Below are 18,154 nucleotides of genomic sequence, written 5' to 3'. Positions count from 1 at the left end.
TACGCCTATAAAGCAAGACCTTGCCAAAAAACAAAACAAAACAAAACAAAAACAACTAAACAACAAATAAAATTTAATTAAGATAATGGTTGAAACAGGGAGTCAAAACTTTGTTCTTCTCTCTGGTGTTTTTTAATATGCGTGGGTGATAAATTTGTTATGGATATAAAACAGAAAGCAAGCAGAGCATGATCTGTTGGATCTACAGGTCACACAGCAAATCAATAACACTTGTCCCATCCAGAGATAGGACCGCCAGAGACTCTACAGCAGCTGGGCCATCCAGAGCATGTACATTTTCTTTTTAAAAGGATTTTATTTTTATTTTTACGTGTGTGTGTGTGTGTGTGTGTGTGTGTGTGTGTGTGTGTGTGAGAGAGAGAGAGAGAGAGAGAGAGAGAGAGAGAGAGAGAGAGAGAGAGAGAGAGAATGTGTGTGTGTGTGTGTTCACATAAGTGTAGTGTCCATAGAGGCCAAAGGAGGTCACTACATCCCCTGGAGCTGGTATTACAGAGCTACCTGAAGTGGGTGATGGGAACTGAACCTGGGCCCTCTGCAAAAGCAATATAAATCTCTCCACCCCAGAACATGAACAGCTTCATACTTACAAAGGTTATTAAGAAAAGATGGACCCTTGTTTTGAAAGAACTGAACCAGAGCCAGATGTGTGGGAAACCCCAGAGCCTGATCTCAGAATATATCAGTTCATAGGTTTCTGTTTGTTTGAGACAAGGTCATAGGTAGCCCAGGCTGCTCTTAAACTCAGGTAACCAAGGATGACCTTGAACTCCTGATCCTCCTGCCTCCACCTCTCAAGTGCTGGTATTGCAGGTACACGCTACCATGCCTGGTGGTGATTAATAAGAGACTTTCCCAGAAGTGTTTCCTCAGGGTTAGCACATGGAGGCTGTGGTCCAGAAGCAACTAAGTTTGTACATCATGCAGGCAGCCGAACTTGGTAATGTGTAGGAGTCATGCAGGTGGTACTGGTTTTGAAGGCATGAAGGGGTCATGAGGAACAGCTGAGGCCCGCAGTCCCTGAAGGAGAGGCCATTGGAAAAGTTCAGCCCCAGTAGCAGTGGAAGGTCCAGGATTGAAGGGTCAAAAAGAAAAGTTAAGGCATGCCACCATGCGGCAGTATTATAGGCTCTGAAGAGAGCCCAGAAGAGCCCAGACGGTGCAGCCAAGTTGTAGGGGAGAAATCAATGTTTTGAAGATGCCAGTACCATGAGACAACTTCCAATGACAACAGCTCTGGCGTGGGGCTGGCCTGAGTCTAGGAACAAGCCAGTAAACAGTGATCCTTCATGGCCTGTTTCAGTTCCTGCCTCCAGGTTTGTGTCCTGAGTTTCTGTCTCCAGGTTCATGTCCTGAGATCCTGCCTTGCATTCCCTTATGGTAGACTGTGATTGGAACACACAAGCTGAAATACTTTCCTCCCCAAGTTGCTTTTGGTCCTGGTATTTTATCACAGCAATAGAAACCTAACAAGACAATATCTAAACCGAAAAATACCCATAAAATTATTAAACCAACAGAGTCAGTTTCCCTCCTTATTTTATCAGGATATTCTACATGCCCAATACAACATAACAGAAAAATGGAATGCCAGTTCCAAGACTAGGTCACAAAAGAGCTCCACTCTGCTTCTCTTCCCCTCTCTTGGGTCACTTGCTGTAAGGGCGGTCAGCTACTAAGCTGTGAGCAGAAATTATGGAAAGGCTTGCATGGCAAGAAGCAAAGGCATTCAAAAGCTGTGTGAGCAAGGCATCCCGAGAGATGTCACACAGTCAGTCAACTGTAGCCATGCCTACATCTTCAGCAGCCTCATGGTGGAGTAAATACCAATGCTCAGGTGTCAACTCTCACAAACCCTGTGACATATGACTTTGTAGGAGGCTGCTTCATTTGGGGGTAATTTACATCAATACAGGGGATGGAACCCAGGGCTGTGTGCTTGTCAGGCAAGTGCTAGACCTCAGAGCTAAATCTTCTATCTCAGTTTTTGGATGATGTGTTATGTATCAGTGAACATACAAGATATAGAAGTAAAAACTGCATGAGCACTGCAAGAAATTATACATTCCACACAGTTACAGTCAATTTCTTCTTATTAACACAGTAAGAATTAATAAACTACTGGCTGTGGTGGCACACACCTCTAATCCTAGTCTCAGGAGGCAGAGGCAGGTGGATTTAAGTTCAAGGCCAGCCTGGTCTATATAGCAATTTCCAGGCCAGACAGAACTATACAGTGAGACCCTGCAAAAAACAAAAAACAAACAAAAAAACCCCCAAGAACCAAAACCAAAACACCATTATATTAAAAAAAAATAAAGCCATTAGTGGGATCTCAGTCATTTATGGCCCCCTTGAGTAGGGGAAGACCTTTAAAAAACAAACAAACAAACAAACAAAAAAACGGCTTCACCCACAAATGAGAACTTGTGATATGCTTAGGGGGAAATGATCTTGAATGCTTCATCAAAGGGGTCAGGTACAGTCTAGAGTGACATTCTCCAGGGTGCCACAGCATCTGTTTGACCAGTGCTGGGGATCAACCCCAAGGCATAGTGCACGCCAGACAAGGGCTCTAACCCTGAATACAATGTCAGTGCCCAGGAGGATTAACTCACACCCCTGAGAATAAGCAAAGTTATAAAGAGGAGACAGGCCATGGACGGGATGGCTCCTTCTCTCTGAGCTGTGTGACGGGAATACTCAACCTCACCCAAGTGCGATGCAGTAGCCTCAGGCAGTACCTGTGAGGAGCTCACGATCCTCCGCTTGTCTTTGCACCAGTCCATGCACAGGACTTTGTTTCCGTGGCCTTTGAGGGTCCTTCTGGTCTTCATGACAAACTGGCCCAGGGCTTCCACCCGCTCAGCCACCTGGTGTACTGCAAGGACAATGCCACAATCAGTTCTGTTTCCCAGGGTCAAGGTGTGAGCCTCAGCTGTCCCAGGAAAGCCTCTGGCTCCCCAGCGTCCTCTTCTTACTTTTAGGCCTTGCAAAGATTTCTTTGCAAGGTTAGAGAGTAGAGGCAGCACAGGACTCTCTTTTGCATTTATGACCTGACAGTTGCAAGACTAAAAAGACTACTTCCTATTTCTAGAGCACTATGTAGACTTTCCTCTTGGCCCCAAGAGATGGGCAGAGCTGACAGCAGAGTAAGGCTACTGTCTCTGTGTAACAGGTGCACACCAAGGCTCACATAGACTCTTTGGCTAATACAAGTCCATATAACTTGCTGGGAGCCAGGCTGGAGCTTGAGGATTTTATCTTTGTGTGTGTGTGTGTGTGTGTGTGTGTGTGTGTGTGTGTGTGTGTGTGTGTGTGTGCCAGAAGATAACCTCAGGTGTCATCCTCAGGAATAATATCTACGGCTTTAAAACAGGGTCTTTCACTTGACCTGGAAGCCACCAATTAGGCTAGGTAGGCTGGCCAGCAATCCTCTCGTCTCTGAACTCAGGTCTAGTGATTCCATGGCAAATGCTTGACTGAAGGAACCATCCATCCCCAGACTCTACCCCTTTCTACTCACAAGGGAAGCTGACTTTATAAGAACACCTACACTGTGTACCTTGCTGCCTGGCAGTAAGCTACATCTAACTGTCCTTGTGCCTACACAAATCTCGGGGCATGGTGGGCTGTCTCTGTGCCTAGCAAAGCCTGGGGCATGGTGGACTGTCTCTGTGCCTAGCAAAGTCCAGGGCATGGTGGGAGTCGCAGGAATCACTGAACAAGCACTGAGCAAACGATGCATGTGTGAGGTTGCTGATGGGAGCAGGAGGCCTGCAGGGTTCAGGGACTCCTCTCCACGGCAGGCAGCTGAGGGAACTACTCTCTTGTTGGTTAGTGGTTGAGCCAGGATAGGCCTGGGCTCCTGAGCCTTTCTGCAAGCAGGGGGAAGAGGGAAGGGATCACTCCACAAACAGCATGGCACCAGCCTCCTTCAGACACAGTCCTTATAGGACATACTGAAAAAGTTAAAAAAAAAAGACCCAATTTTCTGAATTCTTACAGGCCCTTTACACAAGCCTCCACCAATAGGGAGCATGTCCTATTTAATTCCTTTAAAAGATTTCTTTATTTTTATATGTATGAGTGTCAGCCTATGCATGTGCACCAAGTGCATGCAATGCCTACAGAGGCCAGAAGAGGGTGTCAGATCCCCTGGAGCTGGAGTTACAGACTGTGCTGAGTGGCCACATGGGTGCTGGGAACTGATCAGTGCTCCTAAGCCCTGAGCAACTCTGTAGTTCCGTTTAATATTTTATATTGAAACCCTATAGCCATACTATTGTAGATTCCCTTGCTTCAGCATTAGAGGAAGCCTAGCTTTTCAACATCCCTCTAAAAAAACAAGATGTCTCACCAACTAAAAGAAGGCCTCATTATATAACTCCAATTTTAACACATCCCAACTATCAATTATCCTTTCTCTTTATGTCTTTCCTTCCCACACAGATTCACTCCCAACCCACTCCATCCTGCTTCTATCTGCCAAATCTTGCAAGCATTGAATTAAAGAATTACAAAAAATTAAATATCAGGAAATAAAAGAAAATTTGGAAATGAGCTAAATATGTATTTGTGGGGCTTGGCTGGGGGCAGGAATAATTTCTCCTTTGCCTTCTGATAGACTGTTCCTCCAGGAGCTAGCTAGCTAGCTAGCTCTCTCTCTCTCTCTCTCTCTCTCTCTCTCTCTCTCTCTCTCTCACACACACACACACACACACACACACACACACACACACAGTATGTATACTTTATATACACATACATACATACATTTTTTAAAGAAGTGATGAACATATTGGTTTCTACAGCAAGAATGCTAACTGGTCAGGAAATTCGGCTGACAGAGAAGCTTCAGGAAGGCAGTGGTGTGCTCTTCTTGAGCCACCTGTGGGGACTAAGAACCTTATCTTGGCCACCCACAGCCATCAGCCTTCCAGCAAGTCATCTCTCCTCTTGAAGGCTTGGTTCCTTATCAGTTGCTCTTGAGAGCTACTCAAGCCTGACACAGAGGGGACACTTGCAAACCATAAATGAGACACAGAGACAATAGGAGGCTGCACTGGGCTTTAGGGTGATGTCTGCATTCAGAGAATGAGTCTGTGTAAGGGGCTGTCTGTGGGGGTTCTCAGCTGTGGAAAGCAAAAACCCAAAGGTGTGACAGAATCAGGGACAGCAAAAGGACTCATCACTGAGAGCAGAGTGATGTAATGTTTGTACCCCCATAACAACTGTTATGCATGGACAGTGGCCTGTTGGCTCACTGTCATCACAGTGACACAGATCTATCTTTTCTGTGCCTGTCCCTGGCTGCAGTGTGGAATAGTGACAGCATGGGGAGGGAACCCAGCCAGGGGACTCCTCTCTTTGGCAGAGCCCTCTGCAGAGACCACAGCACCCGCTGTGCCACACTCCTGTGGTTCCTCTAAGACATGCCTGCAACAGCCTAGAAGCTGGTCCAAAAGAACCTGCTCCTGACCCGTGCCTAGAGTGTCCTGCTCAGCCGGAGTCCATGCAGCTTAAAATGCACAAGTGTAGTCCAAACCGGAAGCCTCAGCGGAGACCCCAAAGAGGGAGACAGAAGTGCTCTACTGGGTGTTAAATACCATGCCAAATACCTTGGTACAAGAATAAGGCTGTCCCTGCTCTTAGTAGGCTTACAGCCTGGAACTAACAGACATGACCAACACTTAGGCACCACGCACTCTATAGTGTGACAGTGACTAACAGGTTGTCATATGAGGTCAGGGAACCACAGGGTGGTATAGCTGGCAGGCTGTCAAAGGTAATGCCATTGGGTACTGGATTTAAAGGGGGCATAAGAACAGGGCTAAGGAAAAGACAGGTAGAAACCTCCCTTCCTCCCTCCCTCCCTCCCTTCTTTAGACATGTGCCACCACACAAAGACTTTTGGTGCATTTGGACAATATCCCCCACTTATTGCATTGGGGTTGGGCGGAGGGCTTTATACAACAGCTTGAGAACACAGTTTTAAAGTTCTGTTTCTACAGGTGAGGAAGCCAAAACTCAGAGGTGCTGAGGACTTTCTGTACACATACTACAGCCCTTGAGACAGGTATACACCTTCTACAGTGGAGTCAACTTTAAGCAAAGTGGCTGTTAGTCTTTGGAAAATCAAGGACAATGACACTGAGGCATGGGAAACACCCTAACCATGGGTTCCCATATGGGAGCCAGATCAGTAGCTCACAGGGTTAGTCAAGAGATTGCTTGGTCCTAGCTTGACCTCTGTCTGGTTTTGAGAAGCTAGATCAGAATGCCACACTATGCACATAAACAGCTCCTTCAGTAACCAGGCCCTGGGCTGAGCTCCAGGTGGGCGGGGCTGACCAGGATGATGAATCCCAGTTTCATGGTGCTTGAGATTTGGTGAATACGAGGGTCCACGCATGGAATAGTGGTGTGCAAACTTCCATTTCAGCTGCAGAAGTCTCCCTCCACTTTCTCTTAGAGGTAGAATCTTATTTATTTAGGTTTTTTTCGAGACAGGGTTTCTCTGTGGCTTTGGAGGCTGACCTGGAACTAGCTCTTGCAGACCAGGCTGGTCTCGAACTCACAGAGATCCGCCTGCCTCTGCCTCCCAAGTGCTGGGATTAAAGATGTGCGCCACCACTGCCCAGCTAGAATCTTTTTTTTAAAAGATTTATTTATTTATTATGAATACAACATCCTGCCTCCATGTATGTCTGCAACGACAAAAGAGGGCACCAGCTCTCATTATGGATGGTTGTGAGCCACCATGTGGTTGCTGGGAATTGAACTCAGGACCTCTGGAAGAGCAGCCAGTGCTCCTAACCTCTGAGCCATCTCTCCAGCCCCTAAATGTAGAATCTTACTAGATGCTAATATAGACAACACAGAAGTGAAGCTGGGCTGTGGCATCTCGAGGCAGGGTTGCTGGGATCCAACCTAGCAGCAGGGGGAGCCACTGAGCCACACGGGCTCTCTTACTTCTCAGAGGAGGACAAGGCTAATGGAGGGACACCATTTTCAATCCCATGGAAGCAGCAGGTTCCCCTGAGCCTCGCTGCCCACCCTGAAATGCAGGTATTAGAGTTATCTAGCTGGGACTGTGGGGATAATCTCTCACTCTGGGAGACTCACCTCCCATCAGGACACAGATGCCTCAGCTTTCAGGCAGCACCGAATAACTGGCCATGGGAGTGCACACCTGCAATCCTGGCATTTGGGAGGCAGAGGCATCGGAATCAGAAGTTCAAGGTCATCCTCAGCTACCTGGCACAGTTAGCGACCAGAATGGGACACATGAGATCCTTCTCTCAGCTTTTTTCCCAAAATAGTTTCTCCTGTCCATAAACAGGAGGAACTATTGGGTTAAACGTAAAATATGTCTCAGATACATTTAATCCAATCTCAAGAGTGCTCACACAATTATGCATGTAAAAGCAAGTCATGAGGCATATGAAAACACAAGAAGAGGTGCCTGCAGGTGGGGGCTGCAGACTTGCCTCTTTTGCTTTCTCTTACTGCCCCACAGTGAGTGTGGATTCTGGGAGGATCCATTAGAAACACTTCCCCCAGTGAGCTCGCTCCAGGCTATGACTGCACAGCAGAGGGAAGGGGACAGGAAATGAAAGGCAGGCTGGCTTTTTGCTCCCTCTCCAGGCATCAGAGGGCACAGCAGTAGGCAGAAGGCCATCTGCACGGACATGGACTTTCTCTCAGCCTGAATACTGGGGCTGTATTTCCTCGGAACATGGAAAAGCTATTGGCACACTGCCTCAGGTCTGTCTAGAGTATGCTTTTGCCTTGATCTCCCCCTAATCCATGAGATCAGATTAGTCCAGGGCTCCAACAAGACTAAAACCTTTCACAAAAAGCACATTTACAACAGACAGAAAAGTCAATGACCCTGACTGGTAAACCTTGTCATTAACCCAAATGGGGTTTGGATTCATACACTGAAAAATTACATAAATTTGCCTTCACAGTTTTGTTTCTTAACAAAATTAATAGTTGTCTCGGTGGAGTTGGGATTCTGGGTAAAGCTCCCACAACCCAGGATGCTGTGACCTGCCAGCACTTTGGGCTGTCAGCCTGCCTTCCAGATCATTCCTGGCTCTAACTCTGAGACTCTAATGTTGAGCTGTGTCCTCCTTCCACACACTGTCTTGACACCATCCGGAAACTCAATCCTCCCCACAGCACATGAGAGTTGGGTCTTTGACTGAAGCATCTCCACATCCCAGAGCCCTCTCGAGAGAACAATGCATCCTTACAGGAATTCTGCTCTGACTAGGTCATGGTGGACATACTGTCCAGGACTTGGTCTTTACTCATTTTGCTATTTTAACAAAAAGCATCTCTGCTCTCTAGAACGCAGTGAAACGTGGAGAGCGGAGACCTGCACCAGAAACCTCCTGGCTCTCCTCCAGCTGCTCTGGCAATGCCAGCCTGCCTGTTACCCCTCTGTTCCCCACCCCCCATCCCCGGGACTCAGATGCATTCTCAACTAGAATGTGGGTAGAAGAGTGCTCTTTGCATCTGGGCCTGAGGCTGGAGAAGGTGATCCTTCCTGATCTAAGGGCTGCTGACCGGCCAAACCCATGGCTCTTGACGAGGCTGACAGTCTCAGAAACTGAAGACGTCACCTTATGAGGCAAAGGGGCCTCTGTAGGTTCAAGGATGTTAAAGATTTTGAGATGGGAGTGCGCTCTAGGTGGACCCAGTGTAACCCCAAGGGTCCTTCCCATAGGAGACAGCAGAGTGAGTCAGAGAGGGTGATGCCAGAAGCAGTGGTCAGAAAAGAGTGGCCTGTGAGCCACAGAATAGCCTCTAGATACTAAGGACAACACTGTAGGCAGGGACCATGATGTCCTCAGGCTGTGGATGTAGGGAATGGCTCAGGGCCTCTGAACCCATTGACCCCTTTAGACTTCTGACTGCCTGAACTAACAGCTATCAGACTGTGGAAGTCTGTGTGACATGGTGTAAATAGGAAACCAACACAAGCCGTAGCTGCACAATTGTAAAATGAAGCAAGGGCGCCCTCATTATCAGCAGATAGGAGTGAGGTGGGGGCTCTAGGCTGTGCAGGAGGCTAGGGAGGCAGGAGCTCCTGGCTGTGCAACTGAGGCAGGCTCCTCCCTGTTATACAAGCCATGTGAGCTACTTCAGGCATGTCACACAGATCAAGGATCTAGCTGGGGATGACGCCTAACAGAAAAGACAAGGGTGCAAGTGTTAAAGTTATGGGGCTGAGGACAAAGTTTCATCCAGGAATTGCTCATTCCCTTCCCATTTCTCATCTCCATCTGTTACACTGACTTTAAAATATTTATTTATATATCCATTTGCTTTTGAACAGAGTCTCGTGTAGCCCAGGCTGGCCCCAAATTCATTATTTAGTTGAGGATAAACCTGACCTGATCCTTTTGCCTCGACCTCCCAAGTGCTAGGATTACTGGCCCGCATTGCCTGGTTTATGGGATGCAGAGAATGGAACCCAGGGTCTTGTGCAATCTAAGCAAGCCCTCCACTCAATATCCCGACTGATTTTTTCATTCATCGTTAAATTTCTTCTAAAATTACATTTATTTGTTTACAGATTGTATGTGTGTGCACGTGTCATATATGGGCCTCAGAGGACAACTCACAGGAGTCGGTTTTTCCTTTTAACAATATGGGTCCCAGGGATATAACTAGGGTCCTCAGACCTGCCCAAACCTGTTGGGCCATCTCACTGCCCCCACTGGAGGGTTTTAAAAGAAATGTGACTTAAACAGGACCACTCAGCCTTTGTGGTGTGTGGGAGTGTACACGCACAAATAAAAATCTGAAAAGTGACTTTAAAAACCAAAAAACAAACATGCCAGTGGTTCAGTTCACTCAGGCTTTTTAGAAGCCCAAGTCGTAGGCCTGGGGAGATGGCACACACGTCAGGGCCTGGGTGTAAATAAAGTTGGCGCAGTGGCTTCTGCTTGTAATCCCAATGCTGGGGAGACAGAGGCAGGAGGATCTCTAGAAATCACTGACCAGCCTGGACTACTTGTCGAGATCCAGGTAAAAGTAAGAGATTGTTTAAAAAGCAAGGCCGACAGCATTCTGAACAAGGAAACCTGAGGCTGACCTATACACACAGACACAAGACACACACACACACACACACACACACACACACACACACACACAGAGAGAGAGAGAGAGAGAGACAGAGAGAGACAGAGAGAGAGAGACAGAGAGAGAGAGAGAGAGAGAGAGACAGAAAGACAGAGAGACAGAGAGAGCAAGAGCAACCAAGACCTCACTGTGTCCCACCAGGCCTCAACAGCCCCCCACTGTAACTCCACCTCCTACCCCGCCACTGTGTATGCCTCTCCAGACAGGGCCTCAGCTTCCCCCCAGTACAGCGAGCATACTCCCCTGCCTCAGCTTTGGCTCACTATACCAACCCCCCCCCAAACACACACACACACTTAACAGCTTTGCATTGATTTTTGTTTCAAACTCTCTTCACTGTGGCAGTCTATCCTTTTTTTATACAAGTAAGGAATCTGCATTCAAACATCCTTCCCAGGAGCCACCCTGGGTCACAGTCTCTGCGAGTTTTTTGAGTTCCCCCATAGCTCATTTCTCTCTTCCTTACCCCCTCCTTTCTATCTAGAGAACATATATAGCCTAGAACTTATTTTACCTATTGAATGCCTGACTCCCAGCTTTGGACCAAAGCCTTCTGAGGGAACATTCTTGATTTGTTCGCTGCACACAGAGCCTGACACACCAGGGGCTGGCAAACTGTGTGAGAAAAAGAGAGGTATGTGTGTGTGTATGTGTGTGTGTGTGTGTGTGTGTGAGAGAGAGAGAGAGAGAGAGAGAGAGAGAGAGAGAGAGAGAGAGAGAGAGACTGTTGACAGAGAAGCAGGGGGCAGAGATAGAGGAAAAACTAAAGACTAGGGGTGGGAAGAAGTTAACTCCTAGACAGGAAGAGTCAGTCAGGTGTGCAAGGGGGGTTGGATCTATAAACTCAGGGCCCAGCTTTCTACCTTCCATTTTCTCTGGGGGAGGAAGTAAAAGGACAGAGGCCATCACAGAATGCTAAGTGGCTGACAACTGCCAGGGCAGAGAGCTGTCTGAAGATACTACAGGGTGACTTAGCCATTGGCCACAGAGGCCTCCTGGTGCCTCCTCTTCAGCAGCCTCATGAGTCCAGCAGCAGGAGAAAGGAAGGCTGTTGGTCCATCCAGGGCTGAGGAGGAGGCAGGAGGACCAGATAGAGTCATGGTCCCTTGGCAAGACTTTTGGAAGTTAATCAAAGTATCTGTGCTGATGCTAGGGAAGGGATAGAAGACAGGTCAGGGCTGAGGGCTCCAGGGGAAAGCCAGGGTTCCCAAGGATCCGGGAGAGACTATGGTCAGAGTAGGACTCTAAGTAAGAGGATGCAAGACAAGATCACCCCCCCCCCGTGGGTGGGTGGGTGGGGTTTCTAGAGTGAGGGGCTCATGTCACAAGGGCCACCTGTGTAGCACTTCAAAATGAATGCACAAGCCACAGGGCCAAGGAACGTCTCCATTTCCTCAGCTGTCAAACAGAGAAGTCTGAGGCACTAAACCAAGCTTGAGACAACATCACCACCTTCAGCCTACAAGGCTCTGAAAAGGGGAAGGAGAGACTGACCCCATGTCTCCACTCCCTACTTCTCAACTTTGGGGTGGCAATGTGCTTAGCATGGGCCCCCTTTATCCAGACTCCCTGGCAGAGGCCACATGGCCTAGTTCTGGCTAATAAAGTACAAATAGAAATCTTAGGAAGAGAGGAATTCTGGGAAAAATTTTGCTTTCTCCCTAAGAAGGAAAAGAGCCCGGGGTTCACATTCTCCCTTCTTCCTGCTTTGGATACAGAGGCAAAGTTTGGAGCAATGGCAGTCATCTTGGAGTCACTGGGTAAATGCCAATGGCTGATGGTGTGGAAAGGCCTGGGCTCTTCAAAGCACCAAGCAGTTGCACCAGACCTGATCTTGTTACCAGAAAAACAACTCACAATTTAACTAATTACATCTGGACACATTTCGAAATCTCACAGAAGCGGGCTGCCCTTCTAACAAGAGAAGGTCCCTGGGAAGGCATAACAGGGGTTCTGTACTTCCAGCAAGTTTCAGGGAAAATAAATGCTAAAGGCCCCTTACTGAACCCCAGTTCCCTTCTCCAAATGGAACTTAAATTAAGGCTGTGACCAATTAGGAAGGCGGGGACACCACACATAAGTGTGTGTGTTTGCGGGGTGGGGGGTTGCTGGCTAACAAGCCTTGCTCTGCAAGGGAGGGTGAGCGGGTAAGACCACTGCCCAAGCGGGGTCTCCACTCTGAGCTCTGCGGAGGACCACCCCTCTCTGACCACCCCTGTTCTGAACCGGGATGGAAGCGGGCACGCCGGCAAGTTTATTTACACCGCGCTGGCCCTTTTATGTCAACCGCGGCATCCATCAAAGGCTTCTAAAGGGCCTGCCGCAAGCTGAACGCGTGGATGCAGGAGGCGTCTCCGCTTCCCTCCGCCATCAAGCTCCCTGCCCCCACGGACAGTGGAGACACGGGAAAGGGAGCCTCATATCCGCGGGGAGAAAGGATCTAACGGGGGGCAGAGTCCCAACGGGGAGCAGTAAAGCGGTCCCGCCCCGGCACACCTGCTGGCTGCGCCTCTCCACCCGCCCCCTGGGAGGGGCTCAGCATCCTCCCACCCCGGGCGGTGGAACCGGTCCCACGCGGGTCCTCCAGCCCCTCGGAGGGTCGGGCCCACGAGAGCTTCCCCGCCACCCCCGGCTCGCACTCACGCTCCACGTCATGCAGCTTTGCCCGCTCCTCCTCCAGTTTGCCCTTGAGGCTCTCGGCCTCGCTCTTCAGCGACGCCAGCGTCTCGTTCTCGTGCAGCCCATCGGTTGCCATCTTCGTCGGGATGCAGCCGGGAGACAAACGCAAAGCGGGAGATTGAGAGCCGACGCCGGGGTGGCCGAGAGGGCGGGATCAGCAGCAGCCTCCGTGACCCCGGACGCCTCCCCGGGTCCGCCCCCTTGGCGGTGACGCGACCGCGGCGGTGGCAGACTTCCCCGGCTCCGCCCTCCGCGCTCTCCCTGAGAACCAGGCGGGGCTATGCCCTGGATGGGATAAGGGGTGGAGGCTTGGGGGAACTGAGGCTCACAGAACAAGCTGTGGTCCCAACTCCTCTTTCTTCGCTCCAGGGGAGCCTAGAGAAGTCGACACAACCCAGCCCTCTGCATCCCTGGGGACTTGAGGCAGGATGCGTCAGAAACCTGTCCCACAACCCTCTAGCCAGAAACATTCTTTTAAAAATGAGTTCTGGCTGCCGGGGTCCTGGGATGGGGCAGCAAAAGTAGGGGTCGGTGGCACACCCTGCTGGAGTCGGAGGCGTCCTTTCCTCTGGAATGAAGTCTTGCTTATGGTGACAGAGTAACAGACTACAGTGGCTCCTCTCCACCTACACTTCCCTGGGCTTAGGTTCCCTGGTGACTCTTTTGATGCTCACCGAAGTTGCTCGAAAAACCAAAGTAAATAAAATAAATAGTTCAGTTAATGCTAGCTTATTAAATGGATGTATAAAACATGCTACATAAGTGTAAGTGTATTCATATAAAGTGTAGATGTATAGCGAGCAAGGGCTCACTGGTGAAGAACACTTGATGATCCTCCAAAGGACCCAGGTTCGATTCCCAACACCCACATGGTGGCTCACAACCCTCTGTAATGCCAGTTCCGGGAAGCCAATGCCCTATTCTGGTTTTACTGACATCAGGCATGCCCCATGGTGCACAGACATACGTGCAGGCAAACCTCTAGTATACATAAAATAAACACACCTTTTTAAATTAAAAATTTAAAGATTTATTTTATTTTATGTAGATGAGTGTTTTGTCTACATGTACGTCAGTGTACCTCAAGGGCGCAGCACTCCTGTCGGATCAGGAGATGGTGCATTACCACCTGTTACCAGATGGGGGCCCTTGTGAGCCACAGCTTTGAGCTCAGCCTGGTGACTCTTCTGAGACAGGCAGGGACTGATTTCCAGGGCTGAGGACATTTTTGGTGGTGATCTGAAGCCTGATAATAGCCACCTTTGGCAAGGATAAGATGCAATGTACTTTGAAAAAAAGAAGTCAGGATTTCTGTTCAGTTCCTACCAGGCCCAGCAGGCTTGGGCTCAGGAGCACTGGAGTTTAGTTTTGCTCTCTGCTTAGCTGGGCAAGATCAGCCAGGCTGTCTAAACAGCTAAGACAGGGAGCCTGGACAGGTCACCCAGGACTGTTTATCTACCAGAATTTCTTCTAGCTTTCTGGCTTCTAGGCAGACTGGGAGGAGACAGAAGTGAAAACCATCAGCCCCAGGAATAACGACTTGTTAGGAGTGTGTTATGACGCCTTGCTATGACCTCACATGACACTTACAGAACCCTGGGGTACAAAACTGTTAGCATTCCTATTTCCCAGGTGGGAAAATAGGCCTGTGGAGATGGGTGACAACTGGTGCCCACACTGCCTAGGAGAGCAAGTAGTCCCGGACCTCAGGCAGACACCAGAGTCACACTGGGCTTCCAGGAGCCTGGGGGCACATCCTACAAACCCACTCTATGGTAACTCGTTTATCACAGGCTTGCATTAGACATTATTTTAAGGAAGGAAACTTGAGAGAACAAAATAGAACAAAGGAACTCACAATCTCTGCACAGGTGGAACAGTAGCTGAGCTGCTGAGATTTCTTGAACACGGGCCTGAGGGCTCTTTGTTTGAAGCATTTGTCACAGGAGCCGAACACATTAACCAGGAAGGTCTGATCACACATCTTGCCCGAGATGAGGCTGAAGGACAGGAAAACAAACAAACAAACAAACAAACAAAAAACAAAAAAACATGATCGGGGTGTGGGAAAGACAGAGAACGCTTCTGGGGACCCAAGCCTCATCCTCAGCTGCCTCGGTCTACACCTCCACGCACGGGCAGAGCTCACAGTGAGTGCTGGCCTCTGCTTTACCGAAACACCCAAACCCATTTGATCAACAAGAAAGACAGACAGCCCGATTTCTGAAGTACACGCGGTTAACTGGTTGTTTAGGCAGCTTGCCTAGACCGTTAAAATTGATCTTTGGAACACCGGGGAAACATTATAATGCATAATACAGTTAATTTCTTAACATTTAACATTAATCATCTTTGTTTTCATTTATACATTTTTATTGGTGTGTATGTGCACACCCTTATTTTTGATACAAGGTTTCATGTAGCCCAGACTGGCCTTGAACTTGCTAAGTATCGGAGGGTAACCTTGAACTTCTTGATCCTCCTTCCTGTTACTCCGGAATGCTGGGGTGACAGCATGCCCCACCACGCCTGGTTTATGCAGTATAAGAATGTGTAGGCAAAGCACTCTACCTACTGAGCTCTCCAGCCTGGAAAGCCATTTGCAAACTGTCACAAATGTTCCTCCCCCTGGTGTAAGATTTTGGATTAAAGACAGAGTCAGAAAGTGGGCCTGAGCCCTGGCAGAGAGAGGAGGCCATTTGTGTGGTATTGGCTTCCTGCAAAGTGGGCATTTGTATCTATTAAACATGGCAGCCAAACACTCAGGGCCCCATTCTGTGGGTGCACGAGCAGACTGGCTTAGAACTTGAATGGTGGCTTTGGGAAACAGCTCCACGGGGGGAGGGGGGGGCGGCTATAGGCCTGGGCCCCTGGCTGCCCAGGTTCTGGTCCCTTGCTGAGGCCAATAGTCATGACTCCCCTGAAGTTTTGTTCACTGATATATCAAATAAATATCTTCAAAACCCCTGTAGGGTTGGCATGGGACTTACAAAGGACAGTATACAAAGGGCATTCAGCTTGAGGCTGGAAGTTGTGAACCATTCAAAACCACACTGGCCTGTGAGTGGCAGCAAGGACAGGAGTAGCAGCAGCCTTAGGAAGGAAGAGGAAAGAGTCAGAGGGGCTGTGCCCAGACATGAAGGCCGGCTAGGACACTGCCATGGGGTGGCCTTGGACAGAGAACAGGGGAGAGGAGGAGCTGGGCTCAAGTGGAGATGGCTAGCATGTGGCTTCGGTTTCCTTTGGGGGTTTGCAGTGCGTTGCTGGAGATGGAGGACTGGGAGATTACCAGGGAAGGAAACAGGCAGCCCAGTCTGCTGATTCAATAGCTGTCCCAGAGAGAGCCGCACCTTAAGATTCAAGGAAATTACCCATGCCCATGCTATGGGGACACTGGACTGAACATGCCAACAAAGGAGAATTTGAGAGAGTTGTGTTTTGGGTAAAGGTGATACCTGGGAGGGAGAGTGCTATACAGATGTCACCACAGGGCCAGAGAAGGAACTAGAAACTGTGGAGTTGGGCAAAGGTGCGGCCAACACAATAACTGAAGATGAGGTGACAAGGGAGTAGAAGGCAGAGCGACAGAGATGCAAGGGAGCAGATACTGACAGCTACAGCGGCTTAGCCGACACCTCCCATAGCCTCTTCCCAGGGAGGTAGACATCTTTGTGGAAGCCAAGAGAACAGAGGGGTTGAACAGTGGTTTCAAAGTCAGAGAGAGAAGCTGAGCCTGAACTGTAGTTCACAGAGCTACCTCTGTCAAACTGTGAGGTTTGTCACAATAAAAGAGTGAGTCATAGAAAACAAAAGGGGGATGGGGTGATGGCTCCATCAGGAAAGTGAGCATGAAGACTTCACTCTCATGCCCAGAATTCAAGCAAAGAGCCAGTGTGGTGGTATACATGTGTTACCTCAGAACTGGGGAGGCAGAGACGGGCAGATCTCTGGAGCTCACTGTCCAGCCAGCCAGCCAGAGATCCTGTTTCAAAACAGGTAGATGGTATCTGAGGAAGGATGCCTAAGGATGTCCATACATAAGCATACATATGTGTTCCCATGAACACATACACACCCATGAACACACATATACCCACAAACACACATGCACCCATGAACACACACATACACCCATGAACACACACACACACACACACACACACACAGAGAGAGAGAGAGAGAGAGAGAGAGAGAGAGAGAGAGAGAGAGAGAGAGAGAGAGAGAGCGCCTGGGGCTTGATGAATGTCTGCAGCTTCCCAGCCCTGCAGGGGCTCTGCCAGTCTCCAGGTCAAGCTGAAACATCAGGTTAATAGCATTAGGGAGCTGTCACTCAACGGCATCATCCAGGGATTTGCTCTCCCAGAAGTAGGTGGGGGAGAGAACTGCTGCAGGGAGCTGACCCAGAGAAAGAGATTATGTCCTAAGAGGAAGTAACTCTCAAGGACTGAAGGCTGAGGTCATCTCCAGGGACAAAAGCCATACAGGTCGGGAGGCAGGTGGTTATGGGAAATGAAGAAAAAGAGATGTTCCAAGTTTGAATAGAGACAATATTACTTTTCTTAGTATAAATTCCAAATCATAGGAGGTATTTATAATGTTCATTATAACTAACTGGAAACAGAAGGACATGAAAACAATGACCTCTATGCCCTGTAACAGCAGGTCCTGGGCCTGTTCACGGTCACATTCTCTTGCAGTGTCTTCATAAGCACAGCTAGTTTAAACAATCAGGTCGTGGAAGGGCTGGTGAAATGACTTAGCAGGTGGGTGGAGGTGCCAAGCCTGACAGCTTGAGTCTGACTCCCAGAACCTACTTGGTAGAAGGAGAGAACTGACTCCCAAAAGTTGTCCTGTCCTCCACATGTGTGGCATGCTCATGTTCACACAGAATAAAAGACAAATGTCAGAAAAAATTAGGAGGAGGAGAGCCCGGGTGCGTGGCTCCACTGATAGAGTGCTTGCCTAGCATCCTCAAGACTCGGAGTTCAATCCCTGGCACTGGCAAAAAAAAAAAAAAAAAAAAAAAAAAAAAAAAAAAAAAAAAAAAATGAACAAGCCGGGCGGTAATGGCGCACGCCTTTAATCCCAGCACTTGGGAGGCAGAGGCAGGCGGATCTCTGTGAGTGGTCTACAAGAGCTAGTTCCAGGACAGCCTCCAAAGCCACAGAGAAACCCTGTCTCGAAAAAAAAACCAAAAAACAAAACAAAACAAAAAAGAACAAAAATAAAATGTCCTCTGCGTGTACTTGAAGCAGCATCAATTTTAGGCAAACAAATGTCTGCCAAGGGAAGA

General features: G+C 48.8%; 1 protein-coding gene across 1 annotated transcript in view; it reads right to left on the bottom strand.

Annotated features, from left to right (window-relative positions):
• Gnb5 (G protein subunit beta 5) overlaps window positions 1-13,062 on the bottom strand; it is a 28,655-nt gene extending 15,593 nt beyond the window's left edge. The window contains exons 1-2 of the mRNA XM_027411145.2: window positions 12,826-13,062; window positions 2,763-2,899 (exon numbers count right to left, since the gene is read on the bottom strand). Of these exons, the coding sequence (XP_027266946.1) occupies window positions 2,763-2,899; window positions 12,826-12,937 (249 nt within the window). The 5' untranslated portion in view covers window positions 12,938-13,062. The remainder of the gene's footprint in view (window positions 1-2,762; window positions 2,900-12,825) is intronic.
• Between the last annotated feature and the right edge of the window lie 5,092 nt (window positions 13,063-18,154).

This window comes from Cricetulus griseus, chromosome 4 (assembly GCF_003668045.3).
Source record: "Cricetulus griseus strain 17A/GY chromosome 4, alternate assembly CriGri-PICRH-1.0, whole genome shotgun sequence".
In the NCBI taxonomy this organism is placed as follows: domain Eukaryota; kingdom Metazoa; phylum Chordata; class Mammalia; order Rodentia; family Cricetidae; genus Cricetulus; species Cricetulus griseus.
Note: the sequence above shows the minus strand (reverse complement) of the source record. Positions and strands in the feature narration are given on the sequence as shown.